Source organism: Anopheles arabiensis, chromosome 3, assembly GCF_016920715.1.
Source record: "Anopheles arabiensis isolate DONGOLA chromosome 3, AaraD3, whole genome shotgun sequence".
Taxonomy (NCBI): Eukaryota; Metazoa; Arthropoda; class Insecta; order Diptera; family Culicidae; genus Anopheles; species Anopheles arabiensis.
In genome coordinates, this window is record NC_053518.1 from 66,390,068 (window position 1) to 66,413,706 (window position 23,639).

At 44.5% G+C, this 23,639-nt stretch overlaps 3 protein-coding genes across 9 annotated transcripts; all 3 read left to right on the plus strand.

Annotated features, from left to right (window-relative positions):
- Window positions 1-1,696: 1,696 nt before the first annotated feature.
- On the plus strand, window positions 1,697-7,649 carry LOC120900761 (proton-associated sugar transporter A-like). The gene is made up of 6 exons (XM_040308208.1): window positions 1,697-2,520; window positions 5,589-6,040; window positions 6,119-6,779; window positions 6,855-7,029; window positions 7,107-7,202; window positions 7,288-7,649. Exons 1-6 carry the CDS (start codon window positions 2,363-2,365, stop codon window positions 7,417-7,419), a joined length of 1,674 nt encoding a protein of 557 aa, XP_040164142.1. The 5' UTR covers window positions 1,697-2,362; the 3' UTR covers window positions 7,420-7,649.
- A 2,122-nt stretch (window positions 7,650-9,771) lies between these two features.
- LOC120900762 (membrane-associated transporter protein-like) lies at window positions 9,772-13,942 on the plus strand. Its single transcript, XM_040308209.1, has 5 exons — window positions 9,772-9,893; window positions 9,959-10,868; window positions 12,926-13,231; window positions 13,303-13,398; window positions 13,485-13,942. Exons 1-5 carry the CDS (start codon window positions 9,772-9,774, stop codon window positions 13,614-13,616), a joined length of 1,566 nt encoding a protein of 521 aa, XP_040164143.1. The 3' UTR covers window positions 13,617-13,942.
- An 856-nt stretch (window positions 13,943-14,798) lies between these two features.
- On the plus strand, window positions 14,799-23,082 carry LOC120900759 (sodium-dependent nutrient amino acid transporter 1-like). 7 transcript variants are annotated; one of them, XM_040308197.1, is made up of 6 exons: window positions 14,799-14,888; window positions 18,680-19,615; window positions 21,342-21,457; window positions 21,530-21,788; window positions 21,861-22,504; window positions 22,585-22,832. In XM_040308197.1, exons 2-6 carry the CDS (start codon window positions 18,930-18,932, stop codon window positions 22,830-22,832), a joined length of 1,953 nt encoding a protein of 650 aa, XP_040164131.1. In that variant the 5' UTR covers window positions 14,799-14,888; window positions 18,680-18,929. The 7 variants fall into 7 exon arrangements, with proteins under 7 accessions (XP_040164131.1, XP_040164132.1, XP_040164133.1 ...); XM_040308198.1 differs by having other exon boundaries at window positions 14,814-14,923; window positions 22,585-23,082; XM_040308199.1 differs by having other exon boundaries at window positions 14,840-14,923; window positions 18,795-19,615.
- The last annotated feature ends 557 nt before the right edge of the window (window positions 23,083-23,639 follow it).

Here is a 23,639-nt window from a genome sequence, read left to right on the forward strand (position 1 = left end):
TTGTGGATTACAGTTGAAGGACTTTCAAGAATTGTTGGAATGAAAATTTGTACTTTTTATGAACCACAGTTTGAGGAAACGTGAAAAATATCATTAAAAAGGGTCACAAAAACAACTTTGAATCGCCTTAATTATTTCGACAAAATACTATAGACATTCTATTGAGCCCTACATAAGTTATTGTACATAAAGGACATTTTCCAAAAAATCCATTATTCATGCATCCTCAAAAAAGAGAAGAGCTTTTAAAACAGAAATATGTTAGAACGGAATTTCAAATTTCAAATATTCAACATTGCTTTAAACCTGCAGGCAACCTTTAATATGTTATCAGTAAGTAGAGTATAATGAAAAGATACTTTGAGTTTCCAGTGAACATCGAATAAACTTCAATCATCTTCTGGAGCCTTCTTGGTATGATGCCACAGTATTGATTCGCAAATTTACTCCATTTAAACAGACATGGAGCGGTTTTGATAAAAAAAATAATCAGGAAATAAAAATAACAAGGGACTGCACAAAAATATTGACAAATTGTGTACTTTAACTAAATCACTTATTATAACATTACACTTCTTGTATTTAAATGTAAGAAATCTTCAAAGGGATGTAAGAATTGATGATCAAGTCAGTGTTGTGTGGCGAAAAATACGAGTTCGATACATTTACAAAATATAATTCCTGGGTTTTTGATATAAGGCTCAATAGTAAGGAAATGCCCAAGTGCATTATTTCTGATTTCATTTCGATAATATTTTTGGTGACCACCTGACCTGACTGATCGAATGGTATTTTAGATCGATCTACATATCATCCATTCGAGATCAAAAACAGAATGTCCTTTTTGTACCATTATTTTCTGAATTGTAAAACTCTTGAACCAAAACAAATAAAAACAGTCTGATAAGACACGGAGCACCATATACCAGAAGGATTCTATGACTTTGAGATAAACTTTATACGCTGATCTGATATTAGTAAAAGTTGGAATAGGTTTTTTTTTGGTAGTCGAGATTTGAACATAAGGAAGCAAAACGAATTCAATAGTACAACAATTGATTATTAAACAGCGGAACAGTAATTAATTATCTACAGATTCTCCAGAGTACATTCCCAATCATCACTCATCACATAATAAACAACAACAAGCGCCCGGTTGAACCACGTTTCAGCAGGCTGCTTCCTAGCCCGCCGCATTGATCGTAATCGCATTCCGCGCCTATCGTACGAATCCTTGCCAGACCAACGTCGATACGGCCACGCGTGGGTCCCAGTTCCGACACCCAAAACAAAACCGTCCGCCATAAACCATATCCGCAAAAAAAACTGCTGTGTAACTGCGACCGTTATTGCAAGCCGAGCCAAGTTCCGATTAGCCGACCAGCTCAGCCATCCCATGTACCCATGGCCCTATATGACGCTTCGCCGTTCGGTTTAGGATAATAAACGCGCGGGACAGAGGTAATAAAATTATTATCAGCCATCATTTGTTCGGTGGGGTTGTACTTTCTTCGAATTGTGATCTCCGCATGCCCTGCCGCGCCCAAGGACGATACTGCGTCCCCAAGTAGAAGTTCCCCCCCCCCCTCCTCACCCATAATCCAACACGGCTGTATTAGTGTGTTGGGGCCGCAATCAGGCAGCCACCAGGTGAATGCGCGACCCGAACACGGGTATAAAAATGCGATCGTTACCGGCGACACGGTTTAGTTGCGCTCTCGTGTCGTTTGTCGCTGGAAGCGTATCGTGCCAGTCGTGCGTTGTTGCGTGTGCTCTCCGCAGGGAGGTGGAAGTCGCTTGTGTATACAAATCGGTGCATATTAGTAGGCTCTGAAAGCACCTACCGGCAACGGAGCGACAACAACGCTAGGTGAATGTGCCGCCGGAACTAATTTGGTAATCTTGGTGCACCCCGACTGTGTGTGTGTGTGACTGTGTGGAATGTGTGGCGGTATCCTATTTCTGCAGGATCGACGCGTTTTTAACACGAAAAGGTTGTGAGACTCAGAAGGGCAAGGGCATTTCGGTTGGTTGACAGCAGATCGCACGCCCCTGCAATGCATTCCCAGGTGTCCCTATTTCCCGGTAACGGGTGACGGTCGGTTTTTTCCTCTCCATCGTTACACATTTTGGACGAAATCAAGCCCCTCCCCAAACAAAAACCGTCGGTGCCACTACCAGCACAAGTGCGCTCTAGTGGAAAGTTTGTGAATTAAAAGTATAAAAGTGTACAAAGGCTACTGCAGTTAGCGCACTAGTGTGCACTACCCCTAAATACACAAGTGGGTGGGAAGGTGAATCAGCTCGATCGATCGTCCATTGGTCTCATCGTGATCGTATAACGTGATTGCTCTACCGAAAGATGACCGACACGATGGAGCAAACAAAACAGACGACCGATGTCGTCGTGTACACGAACGGAAGTTCGCTACCGAGCGATAAGGAGATTATGGACAGCATGCTGCAAATGCGCTTCCAGCATGCCAAAAAGCAGGACCGCGATTACTCCCATCTATTCAGGTAAGGCGAGTAAGTGTTGTGCGAGGAGAATCGGGGTGTGGTGATGAATGTTGATGTTTTGTCACCAAGCTGTTTATAATTGGCACTGCAAATTAACTGCTCGGTGAAGCGTTACAAATGGCGTTATCATTGTGTTACGGTGAATCGATTCTCTATATTCTGAAGTTGAACTGGAACACATTAATTCTTCTCAGTTTTGCGTGGGTTCAACAATTTTGATTCAAAAATAATTGACCACTTTGGTCCGCAGTGGACCCCTCGGACACTGAAGATCATCACAGCACTTATCACACAAAACAATAACGACACAGCTCCAATTACACCAATTCGCAATGCTTACTACAATAGAACACCTGGAAACTGGCACAAAACTGCAACAACACTGCTACCCACCCCCGTCAATAGGGAGGAATTAACACTGGCAATGAACAAACTTCCCCTGCATTACGTGTCATTGACACATTTCACGCCCTCCCAATTATGCTGTGTGTGGACGCACAGACGACGCCCTAACGGTATGGCAGTAAATTTGATATCTTGAACGCTTTTACTTCTACAATCGTCACCGTGTGCATCTTTACGATCCAGACAGAATGTGCAATAATGGCGCTGTGGGTTGGTTACTGTTAACGGTGTGGTGGATAGGGCCAATTAATAAGGCGTTACAACCTGCCCGAGCTAGATTACACAGGTTTCGTTTATTGCCGTCTAAATCTACCTGTGAGCCTGAGTAATCCTCCAATTGGGCTTGTGGGTTGCGTTTATCTTCCCTCAGCAGCGGGCAGCAGCTTATCGTGAGCATTTTCGCAAACCCATCTTGGGTTTTTTTGGCGGAAAGATGGAGCAATCTCCAGCTCACATCCCGATCACGGTGCCGGACTGATACCATTCTTGACGTCAGGTGTGCACGAGGCTTAGGAGCTGCTCCAAAGGTTACTCTGCTGATGGGTTGGAGCGCTTGTGGGATGAGCCCTGTTTTTTGTGGAAGATTATTTGCTTAAGACAACAACTCTGTCAAGTTGATTAGCCATGACATTATCTGCATAACGTCTGCAGTCAGCTGAAGAGCCAGAGAGATAATCTCAGACGTGGTAGGAGTTTGTGTGCCTCTGCTAAGTGCATCCTTTTATAGCTCATACTACCCTTTTAGCCTTGAGTGTTTTTGAACAGTATTATTGTTTTAAAATTTACCGGATCTGGACCCCTTATACGAAGCAAATTTGGCACACACTTCATCGTGTTTTAATTATCCTCCTGTGTTGGAGTTTTTTAATGATCATTAAACCGGCCGGCGTTGAGTAGCTTCACACAAACATAATACTGGTTTTGCCGCTTGAGCCCAATGGTCAACAAAAACATAGAACCAGCCCCGGTTTTGTTGGTTGTGTTTCAGTGAAAGGCTCCGCGCGGTTGAAACGTTGTTAGAATATTTGATGCATAGACGCGCAAAAAACCGAATCAAAACAAACCGCTTAGATCGTGACTCATAAACGGGGATGCAAAGCACAACAAACAACGTTGCGTGGAATATCTTGATTTGTGGTAGAATTTGAGCTTTTATAACTTTTGGAGGGAAAGACTATAAAAGGCTCTAATTTGTATTCGTGCTATGTTGTATCAGAATTAATAAAAATCATGTGCAACATTCAAGCAACTTACCACTGTTATTGCTATTGTTCAATTTGCTGTTACGTTACGCGCTCATTGATATTCATGAAGAGCTGACATAACGCTTCAAAAAGCATACATTTTGTTCCTGTTTTGCATACACAGTCTTCAGATGTTGCTTAAGTTACGCGATTAGCCTTGTCGCATATTTTTGAATTGTGATGTGCCTAATCCTAGAGGACAAAACAGTTCGATTATCAGCTCCCTCAAGATCACTCTTCTTCCTTCTTGTTTTCATCTTCTTCTGCAATCCTGATTTGCGTACCAGAACAAGCTTTGAATGAGCTTTCTATGTCTGTCTTCAGCTAACACGGAATACAGGAACAGTAAATACAGGGATCCGAACCATGTCTAGCATTGTAGTAGCAGCCGTGTTGATCGTTTAACCAGACTGTCTAATTCGAGTTTTTCTTCTTCTTCTTATTTTGCCACAACAATCGTTGAACGCACTGTGGTGAACGAAATGTAAACAATTTTAGAGAGCATTTTCAAATGCTAATTACTCAGTGAATAAAAAGGGGTAATGGGTCTAACGACCCATCATTTTAAAGCTTAAGTCTTCTTCTTTCCGTTTTTTCCACAAAAAATGTGTCAAAATGTTTGAAATAATGTACAAAACATAGGAGAACCACAATAGAGGTTACTAGCGAGTCTCTAGTTTGGAATTCTACTCGGTGAAACAACGACAATTATAATCTGGAATCTGGTCATAAAAAAAAAACAAAGTAAATAAAGAGAAAAATCTAACTTTGGGCTGAGTTGAAGTCAAACATTCACTTATATGATTCGATTCACTCACTCTTCATTACTCAGTGTTCACATCTCTAGTACATTGCGAAGTAGCCACATAGCAGCTTTCGTTAATTCAAAGTTAAAGAGGTAGAATGACGAGTTAAATCATTAATTAATTTTCTAAAAGTCCCAAAGTCACAAGTGTGAAGCGTTACACCACTCATTGAGGATTAAATTTTGATTCTCTTTGAGTGATAAGTGATTCGATTCACTCAGATCTAATCAAAAGTCGGCGTGGAAAATTGAATCATTCATCGTAATTGAACTTTCCTAGAAGGTAAATTAACTCTCTTGAGAGAATCTTCAGATAACTCTCTGATTCTCTTTGAGTGGCTTAAAACACAAATTATTTATGTTAATTTATTGGGATGATTCAATCGAATCATTTACTCATGAATCAGTATGCACATTACTAGTTCATAAATAAGTCTAGTAAGCCTGTTTTCAAATATAGAATGACCACATAAAGTTAAGAAGGAGTAGAAGACAACATACACGATCAATTATATGTAAAAAAAGCAATCAAAAAACCCCTCAACACAAAATAACTCATTGTCTCTTTTGCTTCTTCGCTCCTTCATTCTGCACAACAATCCCTCCCGAAACAGGAAAAAATCCCGCCTCGAACTGATCCGCCTCTCGATGGTGATCGTCGGCATCGAGTTCCTGTACGCGGCCGAGACGGCCTTCGTCACGCCGATCCTGCTCGGCATTGGGCTCTCGCACACGTTCATGACAATGGTGTGGGCGTTCTCGCCCGTTCTCGGCTTCTTCTTCGCACCGATGATTGCGTCTTTCAGCGACACCATCCGGGTGCAGTGGGGCCGACGCCGGCCGGTCCTGCTAGCGCTCGGACTGGCGATGATGACGGGCATGTGGATACTGCCGCACGGCAAAACGATCGGCGTCTTCTTCGGCGATCCGGACGTACCGGTCGACCAGATGGAGGGCTTCCGGTGGTCCATCCCGGTCACGATCATCGGGCTTGTGCTGACGGATTTCGACGCGGAGACGAGCAACGGCATTGCGCGAGCGTACTTCATGGACATGTGTGCACCGGGTAGGGGATTGAGAAGCCTTGTTCAGACTTTGTTAAGACCGGGAACTAACGATTAATCTCTTTTTGTTTTGTCCCCAGATGATCAGTCGCGCGTACTGACGACGGCCATGTTTATTGGTGGGCTGGGCGGTACCGCCGGGTACGTGCTCGGGGCGATCGACTGGAGCCAAACTAACCTGGACATCCTGGGCAGCAACGAGGCGACCGTGTTTATGTTCGTGTTCATCGTGATGGGCGTAGGGTTGCTCATCACGCTCACCAGCTATCGGGAGGTTCCGTTGCCCTTGTTGGAGCGCGATCCGCTGCTTCGGCCGATCAACTCGAACGCTTTCGAGGCGGAAAAATCGCGCCAGCTGGCCGTGTACAGCATCTCGAAGGACGTGATTCCGGAACCAATCAAGCCCGACCAGGATGCTGCGGTCGGGATCGGAGATGACGACGACGAGAAGCCGCTACGGTTGCGTGACTTCGTGCGTAACATTGTGCACATGCCGAAAAGTCTGTTCATCCTCTACTCGACACAGTTCTTCTCGCAGCTCGGCTATCTCAGCTACTGTCTGTACTTTACCGACTTTGTCGGGTCGGAAGTGTTCGGTGGGGACGTTGCGGGTGCGCCCGGTTCCCCCGAGCTTGCCTTGTACGAGGAGGGCGTCCGGTACGGTTGCTGGGGTATGGCCGTGTTTGCCGTGTGCAGTGCGTCCTACTCCGCGGTCATCGAGCGGTTGGTAAAGCGATTCAGGTAAGGACAGATACCCTCGAAGACGAGTCAGAGATGGAATGATTTACGGAGTGGTTTCTTGTTTCAACAACACAGCGCCCGTCCAGTGTACATGGCAGGGTTGTTGCTGTTCAGCCTCGGCATGCTGCTGATGGGGCTGGTCAAGGAGAAGTTTATGATCTTCATCGCCTGCCCGACGGTGGGCATTATGTACGCGACAATGTACTCCCTGCCGTACTTGCTCATATCTCAGTATCACTCCAAAAACTCGGTGAGTATTACTTGTTTCTTAAAAATTACATAAACGTTTTGAAACTTACCTTTAAACTACTATCTACTATCCACCAGTTTGAAGTGAAGGATGGTAAATGTGTACCAAACACTACCAAGCGCGGGTTCGGTGCCGATGTTTCCATGATGAGCTGCATGCTTTTCCTCGCACAGGTACGGCGAATTACTCTTCAAACCATTTCCATTTTAAGCTTGCTTCTAATCCTTGAAACGTTTTTGTTTTTTTTCACTCCTTCAGCTCATCATCTCGCTCGCGATCGGCAGTATTATCGATGCAGTCGAAACGAACGTGGTGGTCATCTTTTCGGCCAGCATATTCTCCCTTGTCGCTGCCCTGACAGCGTCACAGATTGTCTACATGGGACTGTGATAGAAAGCGGTTGAGCGGACGTACGGAGCCGGACAGTCTAACGACGAACGGGAAGGAAAATGTGATAAAAAACGTATTATTAAAACCTGTTAGTTGAGTAAACGGTTTATCTCCATTTGACATTGTCGGCCATTTCTGCTACATGAAGAGAAGAAATGTTGGTGCGACAATTGTGATGGTGCTTTGGAAATGGCAATAAATATACCTCGCTCGGTTTATAATTATTGTGATTGTTTGATTATTTATTTACTTTAAATATGCTACATGTATTAAAATTGATTGATTTTTAATTAAATTTATTTGGAAGTTACGTTATTAAGAAAATTTAAGGATGAGATAATTTGCTTAGGCGATCAATTTGGAAGCACGCTATAGTGTTTCCAAGAACTACTGTAACACGCCCGTAAGTGACTTTGTGAGGCTTACACTAAGGACGTATTGCCGTCAGCGCAGTACCAGAAGTAAACCAAGTAATTGATAAGATCGCCAAGCAATCACAGTTTTGTTCAAAATAGTTCATTTGCGATTGAAAAACTAAGATGAAAAGAGAGGAAACATTTAGACAAAAAAAACGAACGATACTGCATGAAAAAGTGTAACCAATTCAAAGCAAACCGAACAAAAAATCCCACAAAAAATGTTTAGTTAAGCGAAAGAGACCACTGCAAATGGAACGGAAAAAGTTTAAAAGATAGAAACATTCCAAAGATCTCAATTTCGAAATGATCAATGGATTCAGGACCTCAGGATGTCTTCAGGACCTCAGGATGGTTTGGAATTGGGATTTCAATAAGAAATGTTATAGGAATTTGCTAATGATTTCATAGCGTCTATCATTGATCTGAGTAACTTTCAATTCGATGACTGTCTTTTACGTGGCTTACGTATGGATGCATCCATACTGTCAATTCGCTTTCATTGCATATCAACATTAGCTTGAATATCTTAAACATCATATGTAGATTTTATAGCTAATTTTGGATATATTTTACTCTTTTGGAGGATGATCGTTACAATACTTCTTACAATTAATAATCATCATCAGACATGTATCATCTACATTAAAACCTATGGGAATGGAATACCTTTTAAGTGTTGACAATGTGGAAGGCATAGAAAAGATTGACATCGAATTGAACGATGTGTCGATCAATGGCCTAACATTATCAATTCCATCGGAATCCCCTGTAAGATTACATTCTCTTTACGTTCTTAGGATGGTATGAAATAGCGTTACTTAGCAGTACCTTGGAGATGAAAGAGTATATAACCTTACGGTATTGTTTTACTTGTCTGACTCTATAACCAACTTTACTTTACGATCTTGATCTGATGCAGAAGTGTCTTACCACAGACACATTAGTAAGATGAAAGTATTTCCAAGTCCTAAAACACGTGACTTAAGTTTATGAAAAAATGTAACTAAGCTACTACTAGATCGTGGTCACTTCGTTCGTATGGTAACCCTTCTTTTAGATCGATCATATGGACAGAGCATCGGCATGGTAGGTTCAAGATGGGATGTCATCGTGGCAAGGCCGTGCTAGTCATTATGAGAGAGCGAGAGATAATGCATTTACAGAGAACTGCTAAATACTATAAGCAGCTCCAGACACTGCTACAGTAGACCAAGATCACCATTCTCTCGTGGTATCTCCCAAGGTCTGCCAGAAGACAATGATCTTGCCCATCAGCTGGTGAAGTCAAATAAATCGAAACAAGGGATTGCCAGCATTAACTATTTCCCAATTAGACGACATCCTGGTCACATGCTGTGAATGAACCAGATGTATGCTTAGTTCCAAATGTGTTTAATAATCCCGATTAACTCGACCCGAAAATTATTATGTCAAGGACGTCTTAATTTAATATCAACTCAAACGTATTAAACCCCTAGCTCTAATGAAACCTTCACCCAGCCCAAGAAAGGGTTTGCAAAGCCAGCGATTGATGAAGTGCTGGCAAACATTTACAACTCCTAATCGCAAAATTTGTCTATCAGTTAAAGTGTACAAACGCGTGCTGTTCGCTTTTTGCTACCCAAAACAGTAACTCCTCTTCTTTGACGATGTTTCCACGAGGGTACAGGGTTTCTTATCTGCCTGGTTAGAGGAAAGAAAGCGCGCCATCTACAGCAACAAGACAAAAAACTGTCCCAACCCTGTCGCAAGATTATCAATGCAACGATAATTGTAAAGCGCCCGTCGTTTCCGCATTGAGTGTGCGAGATTACGATTATGCTCGTACAGACGCCACAGCGCTTACAGCGACACATGCCATAGCATCCCGATTGCGATCGGAGCATCAGCCCAGTGCCGTTTCGGAAGCTGACGGTGACTAACGGTGTGTAAAATGTACGGGACGTACCAGCAGCAGGAACGCCTCACTGAGGATGATATACTCCAGGGAATGCTCGAAAGTCGGCAGCGCTTTGCCAAGCTCGACAACTCCCGGGGCTATCAACACTCTTTTAGGTGAGTTAGGGAGCTGCTTGGGAGCCTTTAAACTCACTTCAAACTTCAAAATGCTTTACTTGCAGAAAAAAATCCAAATGGGAACTGGTGCGCCTGTCCCTGCTCATCGTCGGCATCGAGTGTACCTACGCAACGGAGACGGCACTGGTCGCCCCGATACTGCTTGGCATTGGCCTACCGCACACGGTCATGACCATGATCTGGGCGACGCCCTCGCTCGCCGGACTGCTCTTTGCGCCCGTGATCGCTTCTGTCAGCGATCGACTCCGTTCGCGCTGGGGCCGTCGACGTCCGGTACTGCTCGCTCTGGGCTGTACCATTCTTACCGGCATGCTCGTGCTACCGAACGGGCCGGCCATCGGTGAGCTGGTGGGGCTGACGAGCGTCGGCTGGGTGGCCACAATCACAACCGTCGGTTTGATAATGTCTGACTTTTCGGCCGAAACGAGCAACGGACTGTGCCGGACGTACGCGATGGAGGTGTGCACTATTCGGGATCAGGCCCGTGTCCTCAGCATCATGGTGCTGACGGGTGGAATCGGTGCGACCATGGGTGCACTGTTTGGAGCGATCAACTGGAACCGGCTCGGCATTGGACGTTTGTTGGGTGGGAATGGACCGTCCGTGTTTGCGGCGAACTGGATTGTGCTATTTGTGGGGCTATTGGTGACGTTGACAAGCTTTTCGGAGATCCCACTGCCGGTGCAGGAGTCGGAACCGATGCTGAGGCCAGTGACACAAAAGATGTTGCTGGATGAGGTGAAGCGTGCGCAGGGAGAGGGTCGTGTGCAGGATGAGAAGGAAGAGGTGCAGGAAGTTGTTGGGTTTAAGCAGTTTGTGCATAATGTGCTGCATATGCCACGATCGATGAAGGTGTTGTGTTTGACGCAGCTGCTGAGCCACATGAGCTACCTGACATACTGTTTGTACTATACCGATTTTGTTGGCGCTACGGTCTACGAAGGAGATGTGCGGGTGAGTAGATGCAGTGATTGGTGAAATGCTTTAGTTGTGTGAAAATATGTAGAATATTCAACATTGAATATAAACGGCATAAGCTAGAAGTTTTAGTGCGTGTGAATTGAAAAATTACGAAAAAAAGGGTGCAAAGATTGCTGAACGATTGTAGCAAAGATCGTTAAATGTGTTTCATAAGCTCAATATTAAGTGAAGTGCTATTTAAATTAGTGATGTGCTCTCTGGAGTGCACCCACGACCCTGATCTGATCCCGACTATTGTGAATACGACCCTAACCTGATCTATACCGACTCTAGCAAAATGGGAACCACTAGTTCTCCCCGGAGTTGGAGTCGTCCGGAGTCGTAGTCATCTGGGTCGGAGTCGTTTGGAGTCGTCCGGAGTCGTGCAGAGTCGAAGTTATCCCGTGTCGTATGTAGTAGTCCAAAGTCATCCGGATTTTTCAGTATTTCAAATGAACTTTTTTCGTGTTTTCGCGTGGATTTCTATACTCCTGTAAGTGGACACCAATTTTCTGATTGATTGAGTGAAAGTCGGCTATAGTTAAATATCGGCAAATGCACGATTAGGCAGTTCTGGTGTCACATGAATAATGTCAAATAACATTCATTCTACTTTTTTGCAATCATTTCATCGCAAAAGAGCTGACTGTTCTTACACAAATGATTGTCGCTCTTGGAAAGTCGTGCCATGGTAACCGTAAGCCACTCACTACGAATGTCATAAAAAATGTCGACGCAGATCAGAGTCAACTGGTACCTTCCGATGCAATAGGCTTGTGATCAGGCATTTCATTTAGTTTTTTTTCGTTTGCGCGTGCACCTCGTGTACAGCCCATTGTTTCGAAGGCCGACTCCAGACGTCTCCGACTCTGGCCGATTCCAGACAACTCCAGACGACTCCTACTCTGGCCGATTCCAGACAACTTCGGACGAATCCGACTCCACACGATTTCGGATGACTCCAGATGACTAGAGATGATTCCAAAAGACGATTCCGATCCAACGATTCCGAACGACTTCGGATTATACTGGGCGGACCTAACTTCCGGATTCGGTTCCAAAATTCTCGGAATCGGATCGAAGTCGAATCCAGATTCTTGCCAGGTTTATCTATCACTAATTTAAACGTTAAATCTGTATAAAATATACTCCTATAGGAGAGTAAACTGGATAAAATAACATCTCTAATCATATCTCTAAAGATTTGTTACTCTTTAAAGTCTCGCGAATCGTTAAAGATCCATGCATCTCGAAAGTCTCGGAAATCTCTAAAAATCTAAAAAGATCTTGAATGATGCATGAATATCTTGTGAATGTTTTGTTGTCAATATCTATAGATTTATCTATCTCGAGAAAAACATTATCTTTAGATATTCATGAATATTTAAAACGCCAATATAGCCTAAATACTTTATGTCTAGGTTATCCATAACTACTACCATAGGGATTGCGGAACGTGAATCTTTGACTATGACAAAGTTTTTTTTCGAACACACTATCCCGGATATCGTTAAGTATTGTGTCGCTGTCATAGGAGTGCCTAACAACAAATAGTAACAGTGCCTCACAGTTTTTAGGTGAATTGCAAAACCTTTCAAACTAGAGACGATTTGAAAGGTAAAAGACTAAAAAGTTAATATCTTTAGAAAGACATTCATACATCTCTAGAAATTCGTCAATATTAAGGGTTTTATAACTGAATGAATGAATTAAATTTTTTAAGAGATTCATGAATCTATGATAATTCATTGAAGAATCATTAAGATTCATAAATCTGAATCTAATTTATCCCTAGTTCAAATCTTTGTTTATGATGTTAAACTTGCTACAGCCTTAAATTCACCAAATATCGTTAATATTTGGTTGTTTTGATTGTCAAAAATTGCAATTTGGCTGCAGAGAAGAAGACTTACAAGAGCAACATAGTAACTCATACAACATTTGTTTCATTAACTCAAAATTAGCAGTAACCTTTCACGATACTTCCACAACATCGAAAATCAAAAAGTGTCATACTAAAAACCCTTTGTTTCCTTCCTACCATCCTGCAGGCCCTAAAAGGATCGGCGGCAGCCGAACGGTACGACGACGGGGTTCGCTTCGCCTGCCTCGGTATGGCCCTCTGCTCCACCACCTCCTCCATCTACTCCGTGTTCATCGAGGGCCTGATCGTTCGGTTCGGGGCCCGGCCTGTTTACGTGGGCGGACTGCTGGCGCACTGCTGCGGCATGCTGGCGATGGGACTGATGCCCCACAAGCTGGTCGTGTTTGGGTGCTGCGCCCTCACGGGGGTTATGTACGCCACCATCTATTCCATCCCGTTCCTGCTGATCTCGCACTATCACTCAAAGAATTGTGTAAGTAAAGGCGACAGCGAGCGAGTCCATTGTTCGATTGAGTTTTAAATACCTTTTTTACTCCGACCCAGTTTACGGAAGTTGACGGCCAGTACGTGGAAAGCATCGAGCCACGAGGATTCGGTGTGGACGTTTCCATGATGAGCAGTATGTTATGTTTGGCACAGGTACATTATGTTTTTTTTGTGTATGTGCGTAAAATCTGATTTTAAAAACATTCTTTTATGCTTCATCTACCACCAACCAACATCAGTTGATTGTATCGCTAGCGATCGGTGCCGTGATTGATGCGGTCGGTTCCACCATCATCATTACGTTCATCTCGTCCGCCTTCATGCTGTGCGCCGCCGGTTCCGCCATGGCAATACTTTACATGGGACTGTAGATTGTAAAGAGGGGATTCTCGGAAACGTAAACGAATCGTAGTTTTATTACTGTAATGTAAATACACGTGTCTCGCTGCGGCAGAAACGCATTTTCGCCGAACGAATTATGAATAGAGCGCAGGCGAAGCGTGTGAAGCTTTCGCGGAAAACAAAACGCCTGTGCGTATGCAATCACAATGCACAGCAAGCTTTCCGGCGTGAAGTAAGCGGATCGTTATTTGTAAATGGTTGTTTTCACTGGTTTTAATTTAAGTATGAGTGAGCTTAAGCAAATTAAATCATGAATTGAAAATAAAGAAAAATAAATAAGTCTATTTGATTTGAGTCTACAGTACAAACACATTTTCCTTGACTTTCAGAATTTCGACACCAATTTTGAAACTTTTCGTAACATTCACAGTAGGTAGTAACAAGCTTCAAGTAAGTTATAGATACAAGAAATTCCCATCATAAATCTGTTTGTTATCTATTGACTTCAAAAGCCCCCAGAAAATAGCCAGAAAAAACAAATAGCAATCGTCTTCTTTCCGCCACAGAAAAGCAGCGTGTCATCCTGTCCCGAAACCTGGTGGCAATAATAATGCCCTAACTCTTTCGCGTATGTAACACACATACACACATAAACACTCACGCACAAGTGATTGGCCCCACTAAAAGCGTTTGATTGCTCTCGCCGGCGCGTTTATCGACGGGTTGGCTGTGACGTACCATAGGTACCGCCGCCAGAGTGCCACATGATGCGCGCGTGCCCATGGGTATGGTCAGTGATGACAAAATCATCTACAGGCACAATTTGCCTCGATACGTTGTTGTTGGTTGCCTGACCTACCGTACCGCTGCGTATGCTGCCTACGCCGGATACAATCTAATCGCGCCCTCTGTCACTTGATGCTTGTGGATGCCGACTTGCGTGCGTACGCTTTTATGTATGATGCTGTTAGTGTGCGCGCCAGTACAGCGCAAGCCAGGAGAGGAGCAATCATGCTTACCTTCAAGCTAATGCGGATTACACCAACACACACGGTGCCGATGCACTGCCGCTAGATTGGAGTGGATTTATGCTACGACGACGCCAGTGCATTGTGCAGCCGAGGGTGACGGAGCCAGCGCGACAAGCAACGGGAAGGTACGTGAGGTAGAGCGCACACGGCACAGTCACAGCAGCCGCCACAGTATGTAGTGGAGTGGGTGCCGGTGCCTAGACTGCTGGCACCGACCCAACAGTACGGCGATGTCCGCCTTAGTAGCAGGACGCACAGCACATGTGAGAGGTGAATAGTGTGCCCAGCTGTTAGTGAACTCATTGGTGAGCTCGTTGCGCCATGGGAAGAAAGCGGAAAGCGACACTCAAAATTCAAAGCTCTCCCAAAACTTCCCCCAAAAGTGAAAGTTTTGCCCGCGTCCCGCAGCGCAGTGAACATTACATAAAGGCGTGACACCCCACAGCACACCTACGGCGGCACGTTTAGTGTTTGCAGTAAAGCCAGTTAGAACTTGCGGCAACACGCTGTCTATTTGTGCAGCGAAAGGGATTTAGAACGCTTGGCGCAATCTAGTTTAGCCTGACCGCCCGTGCACGTGGTCGTAGTTCGTGCTTTACTACACAAATATTAACTATCCGGTCTGCCATAAAGCGTTTGATTATTTGCCGCCACCCGGAACGCCACAGAGGGGGCGCTTTAAATGGTTACATTTCGCTTAACTGGAACCGACACACGGGGGAGGTGGTTGCAAAGATCATCGAACCGGTTTCGTGGGTTGCAACAGGTGTAATAAAGATGGAGACGTGGAAGACAACAAACTGTTTGCTCGTGTCGTCGGGTGCTTCTAGGGCTACGGTGGAAGATTGTAGTTTCGTGCAGATTTTGTGATGGGATTACTTTAATCGAGCAGAAGTCGTATTTGCGTTTAATATTTGGCAAAAAAAAGGCTTAGTGGTAGTGATTTTGATCTGTTTGGTGCATGGTGTGTTTGAAAATGTTTTCCTTTTAAAGTTCCTTTGCACCACAAAGTGATGCAGCCGACAATTAGTAAGAGCTGCGATGAAATTGTTTGGTCCTTCGAACCGGATTTCAAGCTTCGCTTGCAATGTACAGCGTAGTAAAGCCACGAAATCAATTCACTCAAACCCCACAAGATCTTTACTACGATGCCGGCAACGATTCAATCAAACTTGCTCGAATAAAGTGCAGATTACATAGTACAGCATAGTGGATTGAACGAGCTCATCCCTAGACAACCTTGAAAGGAATTTCAATCATCCAGCCTCACACACCCGGCGAGCAAACTATGGCCGGCACGTAATTAAAGGCACGTGATGAACGAACAGGGGCTGAATTTAATTTGCATTTGTTTGTAAAACTTTTCCGTCTAGCCGATCAAAACCATTCAAAAGCGTACCGTTGCGTTGCTTGAGGAAGATGTTCGTAGAAGCCTTTTGTGGTGAAAACGTCGACCGATGAACGGAGCGATCGGGAGTGCTATCTTTGAAATTTGTTTAATTCAGTTGGCGCAAACTTGTTCCTTTTCTCGCATCGATTAATTTGAAGAATTGGCACGTGCATTTATTTGGGATAGTTTATTTCAATTTGTTTGTGTTTTGTGTATGTGTGTGTATTTTTTTTTTTCTAAATAAAATGAACAGCATGGGTCGCCTTTTAACAGCGAGGATGTTCATTCTCTCCAACAACTTGTACAGTATTTTGTACTTCAAATTGGAAAGTTCTTCATTTCAACAAAAACCTGTTTAAAACCTGACAGGCCCCATCATCTTAAACGCCACCCCACGTCAACACGGATTAAAACTGAACCTAAGAATGTCGAATCTCATTAAAAAATTGATCATTCTAAATCACCCACCGCAAACGTTCGGCTAAACGTCACTCATTTGGGCGGTTAAAAAGCAAAACCAATGACGCTGCGGTTACAGCAAAGGACAAAAAAAGGATGCCCTAAAATGAGTTATAAAATCGGTTGCGAGTAATTTCACAGTTCTTCTTCTACTTCTTCTTCTTCTTTGGCACAGCAACCGCTGTCGGTCAAGACCTGCCTGTACCCACTAGTGAGCTTGGGGTTCAGTGACTTATTGTTTGTAATTGTAATTTCACAGTTATAAGTTAAAAAAATCCTGATGACCGCCTAAGAAGCTGCATTTATTTGACATTACAAAATCTTTGCAAATTGGCAGATTTATCGTACAACTTGCATACGATACATAAGAGCATGATGCATATGAATCTGAGTAGAAAAACTCAACAATGTATGAGACTGAAGGAGACTTTGATATTTAAAAAAAATTTGTTTATTAGTCAAACTTGTAGTACTTGTCAAACTTGTGAGCCTAACATATTTTTTTAAAACAAAAATATGTTCCACATTTCATACCTTTAATGGCGTTATAGATAATTCTCCATAAAAAATGCTTTAGTAAAACAATACACTAATGGGTAGTTTTGAGGAGGTTTTTTGCTAAAAACTGTTCGAAATGCTTAGATAAAGTTCTGTTGTCACAAAAAAAAAACTTTATCAGGGACTCCACGAACGAGCATTTCTTTACATATTTTCAAACGGTCAACAGTGACAGTATTTGAAGGTTGACACATTTATAAACAGACATAGTTGATATCGTAGAATACTCCCTCTTTAAAGGGAAATTTTGTTTTTTTTAATCACGAAATCGGCATATTTAGCTAAAATTTTGAGCCCTTTTAATGTCCGTCTACAATACAAATTTACATTCAGAAGCGCCACAGCTCCATCACGCACTGTACGTGCGTAGGTTTGGCAAAATTCTCCGAATTTCAACACTGTACACCCGTCATACGATAGGCTCCCTCGGGGCTGGAGGGCCCTCATCAGGGCCAATGCAGTTCACACCTCCACTTCGCATCCCGTATATCGCATCCCCCTGCCCGATGCGTGTATCAAATTACCGTACCACCCGAAAAAAACAACCCAGTAGAAAGACGCATGCAGCGTTGCCAGCGTCTTAAACATTCCCGCTAGTGCACTGTACCGTGGAGCTAGTGCCCAATTTTCGGAGGTGTTAGTTTCGTGGATCCTTGTCTATCCCATCCTGAACGGTTTACGGGCGTCAGACCTTCAGTCTACTCCCGGTACGGACTTTGCGCTACTTTCGCCTCAACGCCGAGGCGTGTATAGCGGCGGAACATCGCTGAAGAAATGCTACCAGCGGCACTTGCAAGGTTTCGCATCGTCTTTTGCCGGTGCCGGTGCATGTTTCGGTTACCTTTTTGTTCTTGCCTTTTCTCCTTCGCCTCGTCCCTTTTGCTCAGTGCTGAGCCGAATGTTTGTTTGCCGAAGGTATTATAATTGTCAGCGAGTCATTTACACTAAATAGTGTGGCCCGCCCGCGGCCGTTTGGGTGCTTAAGTTTCGGTCTCTCCCTGGTCTCTCGATTAGACCCTCATCGGAGGAAACACACGGCCAGTCCCGGCCCAACGTCCCAAGCTTTTTGGTCAGTTTGCTGCCAGCCGTTGAGCCGCACGGTATGGTGTGTGAGTGAAGTGAACCGACCTAGCAGGACCGAAGGAATCGAAATCATCACCCGGCGGGACACAATTGCACCTCAAAGCGCATAACCTCGCATACCACATCAAAAGCGAAAGCGTCGGCGTGCCGTCGGCATAACCACAACTTAAGTGGACATAATTGGTTTTAATATACTGTACTGGTTCATATACTGTTGGGCGCAAAAGGATTGCGGCGAGCCCACATCACACGCACACACACATACAGAGTGAGTTCCGACTGTTTGATCTTGACTTGCGAATTTATTGTGACACACATATTGCGGCCGAGTCGGCCGAGACCGGCGGCGCCAACACTAATCCAGTTAGTAGCACGTGCCGCGATGATCGGTCGACCCGCGCCGTTCTTTGGTTCGGCCCGCGGACTTAGTAGCGCTTTGGCACCTCGCTTTGCTGTGCAGCTTAAAGACTGTGGCATCGTCCGGTGGACAGAGTTGCCCTGTTGAGCAATCAGGTTCTCACGGTAGTATTAGTAGGTTCGCTTGCTTAAACCTTAACCAGTCGTGTCGTAGTTGTACCCGTAGATGGATATTCCCCGTAGGATGTTACCTTGCACCAACAAACCCTTCCTACTGTTGCTTCTGTAAGGTAGACACAGTCTTCCCTATCCCTGCGTTGTGTATTTAGTGCTTGTGTATGTGAGAGTGTGTGTTTAGCTTCGACAAGCTACAGTCCTGCAGTGCCAAAGCCATTCCCTGAAGAAGCTCCCAAAAGCAAACAGTTCACTTCATAAAAAAAAACATAATACTTCCCCACAACACGATGGCGACCAGTAATCCGGCCTTTGAGAACGATGAGCCCGTGCTGACGAGCGAACGGACCTCACACACGGCAACCAAACCAAGCCTCGCCGCCGACACCGCCAAGTCCAGTGCCAAGGTTAACCAGTTCCAGCAGCTACCGGAACAGACGACCGGCGGCAACACCAGTCGGACCGGCGCACTGCCCGAGATGAACCTGATGAAGAACATCCACAAGGTGCAACGGGACAAGTGGGGCAAAGATATCGAGTTCCTGCTGTCCTGCATCGCGCTCTCGGTCGGGCTGGGGAATGTGTGGCGCTTTCCGTTCACGGCGCTGGAGAATGGGGGCGGTGCGTTCGTCATACCGTACCTGATCGTGCTGCTGCTGGTCGGGCGTCCGATCTACTATCTGGAGATGCTGATCAGTCAGTTTTCGAGCCGGGGCTGTATCAATGTTTACGATGCGTCGCCGGCCATGCGAGGCATTGGGGTGGGGCAAACCTACTCGACGTTCATCGTGATGACGTACTATGCGTCGCTGATGGCCGTTACGATGCGGTACCTGATCGCGTCGTTCGGTGATCCGTTGCCGTGGAGCGAGTGTAACGACGCCTGGAACGCGACCTGCATCGATTCGCGGCTGATCACGAACATGGCAGAAAACTCGACCGCGACCGCCGTCTCCTCGGCCGAGCTGTACTTTGTGTGAGTATTTGGAAGGAAGGAGGGAATATTCAGATGATTAAAGTGCAATCGGTAGAGTTCAAAATAATTATATAAATCGAAGATATTGCACTGGCGTGAGGTGTAATGTTAAGCTTGGACGTGGTTGCAAAAAAGTCCTTACTGTGAGTAAAACAAGACATGAAAAGCCTAGGAGACTAGCTTGCCCTAGCTCACAGGAGCTAGGCAGGTCCTGATCAATTCCAATGATTGAATCAGTAAACGATAAAAAATATTTTTCAAGAATTTTTTACACAAGATTATGGGAACACACATTCTCCAATAGAAATGTATGCTCCATTTCATTTCCATAAAATTCCAAAAGATACAAAGGTTATCGCTCGGTGTTTTTTTGCCTGGACGAAGAATAATCAATACTGCTGATCCAGAGGCATCCAGTTGTGAAATGATAGTATTTAAAAGTAAGGCTTTCCGAACTTTTAGCTCTAGAGGGCTTTTGGATAAACTAACTTGCCCCTGTTACGTAAGACGGATTCATTTTCCACCATGGATGGTCTTACAGACAACCGTCTTACCACACACCCAAATAGAAAACTTGACTGTTTTGAGTAATAAGAATCCAAAGATGTATATTGCCATTCCCAAGAGGGGTTAAGGTAGACCTAGGCCAATTGCGTTTTCTGTGTCTTTGTCACAGAAAAGCAATTTTGCCTCTTTTATAACAATAAGAATTGCCCGTTTTAAAGCTATCTAGTGTAGCCAGCAACTAATCTAATCGTTGGTACGCACGGGCGGCATTTGGCTCTTTTATTGGGCATTTCAAAGTGTCTATGAATGGAGTGTTTCTACGCCGGCATGGCGTTATCTTTAGCTTGGTTAGCTATGATAACCTAGGGAGTTTTTTTGTGAATTGCTTAATAGGTTGTTTAGCGGACATTGACATTGAAATGGACCTCTGCGGTAAAATTGCATCATGTTGGGCAAGGCCTAGGTTCCAATTATGGAGCAACTGTGATACAAAGTAGAATAACCAAGCCTTTTGGATTGACACTGCGTTGGATCATTTCAAGGGTAAACGGGATTCTATTCTCATCCGGTTCGTTTCCCATTAAATACTACAAGCTAGTCTTGAATGCTCTTGTTAGGTTGCAACGGAAGTCGTGAATAGCATTTTTGTTTTATTTATTTTTTCTCCTTGTTAACGCGCCTATTTTGCTCTTTTTGCAAGTCTTTAATCATTTGATGCGTCAGAAAAAGTTCAATTCTGAAAGATAAGATATGACAGAGTAAAAGTTTTGGTTCCTACTTCTGCCTAGAGTACCATTATGTAATAAAATAAAGTTCATTAAAAGCACGTAAGCCTTAGATAGGTTCAGATTTATGTTGCCTACATTGCAATCTGCTACTATACATTACAAATTTCTTTTAATTATTGGTAATAACCTCAGAAAGCCGATTCCGTAGTACAGTCGTCAACTCGAACGACCTAACGACATGCCCGTCATGAGTTCAAGCCCCGAATGAACCGTGTCACCATACGTAGGACTGACTATCCTGCTATGGGTGGAATCATTAAGTCACCGAGAGTCAAGCCCACAAGTAAATGTACAGGCAGGCCTTGACCTTTAATATTGTTTCATTATGTTCCTATCATGCATGCGGATATTCAATTGCCATATGATCAAAAAGCGAGCAGCAACGTACCAGAGATTAATTACATCTCATTTCTATAACATTTTCCCCACAGCAAGGACGTTCTCAAGGAGGCCAGCACGATACACGATGGCATCGGTACACCGGATTGGCGGTTGGTGCTGTGCCTACTCGTCCCCTGGACCTGCATTTGCCTTACACTTATCAAAGGTACAGTGTGCAGTGCCAACTCTGCTTCAAACAATCTAAACATCTTTACTCACTATCCCTTCCCATTCGCAGGAATTAAAAGCTCCGGAAAGGTTGCCTACTTCCTGGCTATCTTCCCGTACGTCGTTATGCTGGTGCTGCTCATCCGGGCCTGCACACTGGAGGGTGCCGCCGACGGTATGCTGTACTTCATCAAACCGCAGTGGGATCGCATTCTGGAGGCGAAGGTGTGGTACGCGGCCGTTACGCAAGTGTTCTTTTCACTCACCATTTGCTTCGGCAACGTGATGATGTACTCGTCCTACAATCGCTTCCACAACAACGTGTACCGGTTCGTGCATGCTCGTGATCTTCTGCGAATGATTTCTGAATGATTGTTTCTTTTCAATTCCATTTCCACCAGGGATGTGACGATCGTGTCGATCATGGATACGCTCACGTCGATGCTGGCCGGGCTGATCGTCTTCGGCGTGATTGGCCACCTCGCCCACGTGCTGGAAGCGCCCGACATTAAGCACGTGGTGCGGGGCGGTGCCGGCCTTGCCTTCATCACCTACCCGGACGCGATCGCCAAGTTCACCTTCTGGCCGCAGTTCTTCGCGATCGCCTTCTTCCTGATGCTGTTCGTGCTGGGCATTGGCAGCAACGTCGGTATGGCCACCACGATAATGACAGTGATTCGCGATCGGTTTCCCCAGCTTCAGCCCGCTCTGGTGGCGGTAGGAATTGCGATCGTTGGGTATGGGATTGGCATCATCTACACAACGCCCGGCGGACAGTATGTGCTGGACTTTTTGGACTTTTACGGCGCCTCGTTCGTTGCGCTCGTGCTAGCCGTCTTCGAGATGTTCACTTTCGCTTGGATCTATGGGGTGAGCCGTATCGGTCGGGATATTGAGTTTATGCTGGGCATTAAAACGGGACTTTACTGGCGCATTTGCTGGGGCTTTATTACGCCGACGCTACTGGCCGCCATTCTGCTGTACCACATCGCAACGTACGAAACGTTCACTTTCAACGGTTACGTCTATCCCGATGGGATGTATGGTGAGGCAACACGTGAAGAGGCTTCTTACTTAGAAAAAAAAACACTTTAAGATTACATGTTTTCTCTCCCAATCGTACAGCCTTTGGATGGTGTATCTTTGCTGCCGGCGTGCTGCAACTGCCCGCCTGGGCGATCTACACCTTCCTCAAGCGCAAGGAGCCGGACTGGCGCGATCGTCTGCTGCACTGCTTCAAACCAACGCACGACTGGGGCCCGGAAGACCCCGAACTAAATGCCAAGTATCACGAGTCGGTGTACAAACACGAACAATCACTGCCGCGGGATCGTTCGCTAGTGCGAAGGATGTTCGACAACGTGTTCAGTTGAAGTGAGACTTTGGGATTTCCTTCTTTTTTTGTTTCGCATTTATTGCATTTACCGCATGGATTTATTTCGATAGTTTCACAAATAAATAATGCTACAAAGCAAAGCGTTTTAAGCCAATAAGCAGGACAACAGTATCTTAGCTACGAGGAATATCTTTTTAATCAATGCATTTCGTTAGTATTATGAACGTCGAGAATAATTTAAGATCGTACATTTCTAGAATAAATTGATGAGAGATTCTTATATTACATTTGAACTGTACTGTTATCACCCACAGCAAGAAATGGGATAATATGTCATGCAAATCAAGAAGTTGGGAAGCCCTGCATTGTAGCTGAGCAAAGGCAAAGGGTATTAAAATCACGTTGTTGTTTCAATTTATCAGACAATTTTGCTCATCCCTTGCATACTTAAGGCAACTAGTTGTGCAGCTTTTGGAATTGCATTACCTAATCCAGCTGATAGTACCATTTATCTTGTTGCTAGCACACGTTCGTCGCTTCATCTTTAGTCACCAGGTTTGTCAGCAAAGTGAGTGGGAATCCCACAATGGCAACGCTCCATTGCAATGAACCGTTGAACGGTGATTAAGTTCAAGGTTTGCAGAACGGTGGAGAAGATCGCTCGCAAACCTGTGCAGCAAAAAGCTATAAAATGGTGTGATGTGGGTAGGCATTAGTTTTTAAAGATTCACGTCGCTTTAAGGTGGGTAAAGTTTTAACATGAATGTAGATTTTGACTGTCAGTTAATTTTGCATTAAAACTCTGTAGATTATAGTATTATTACTGCAACGTAGATTAATTATA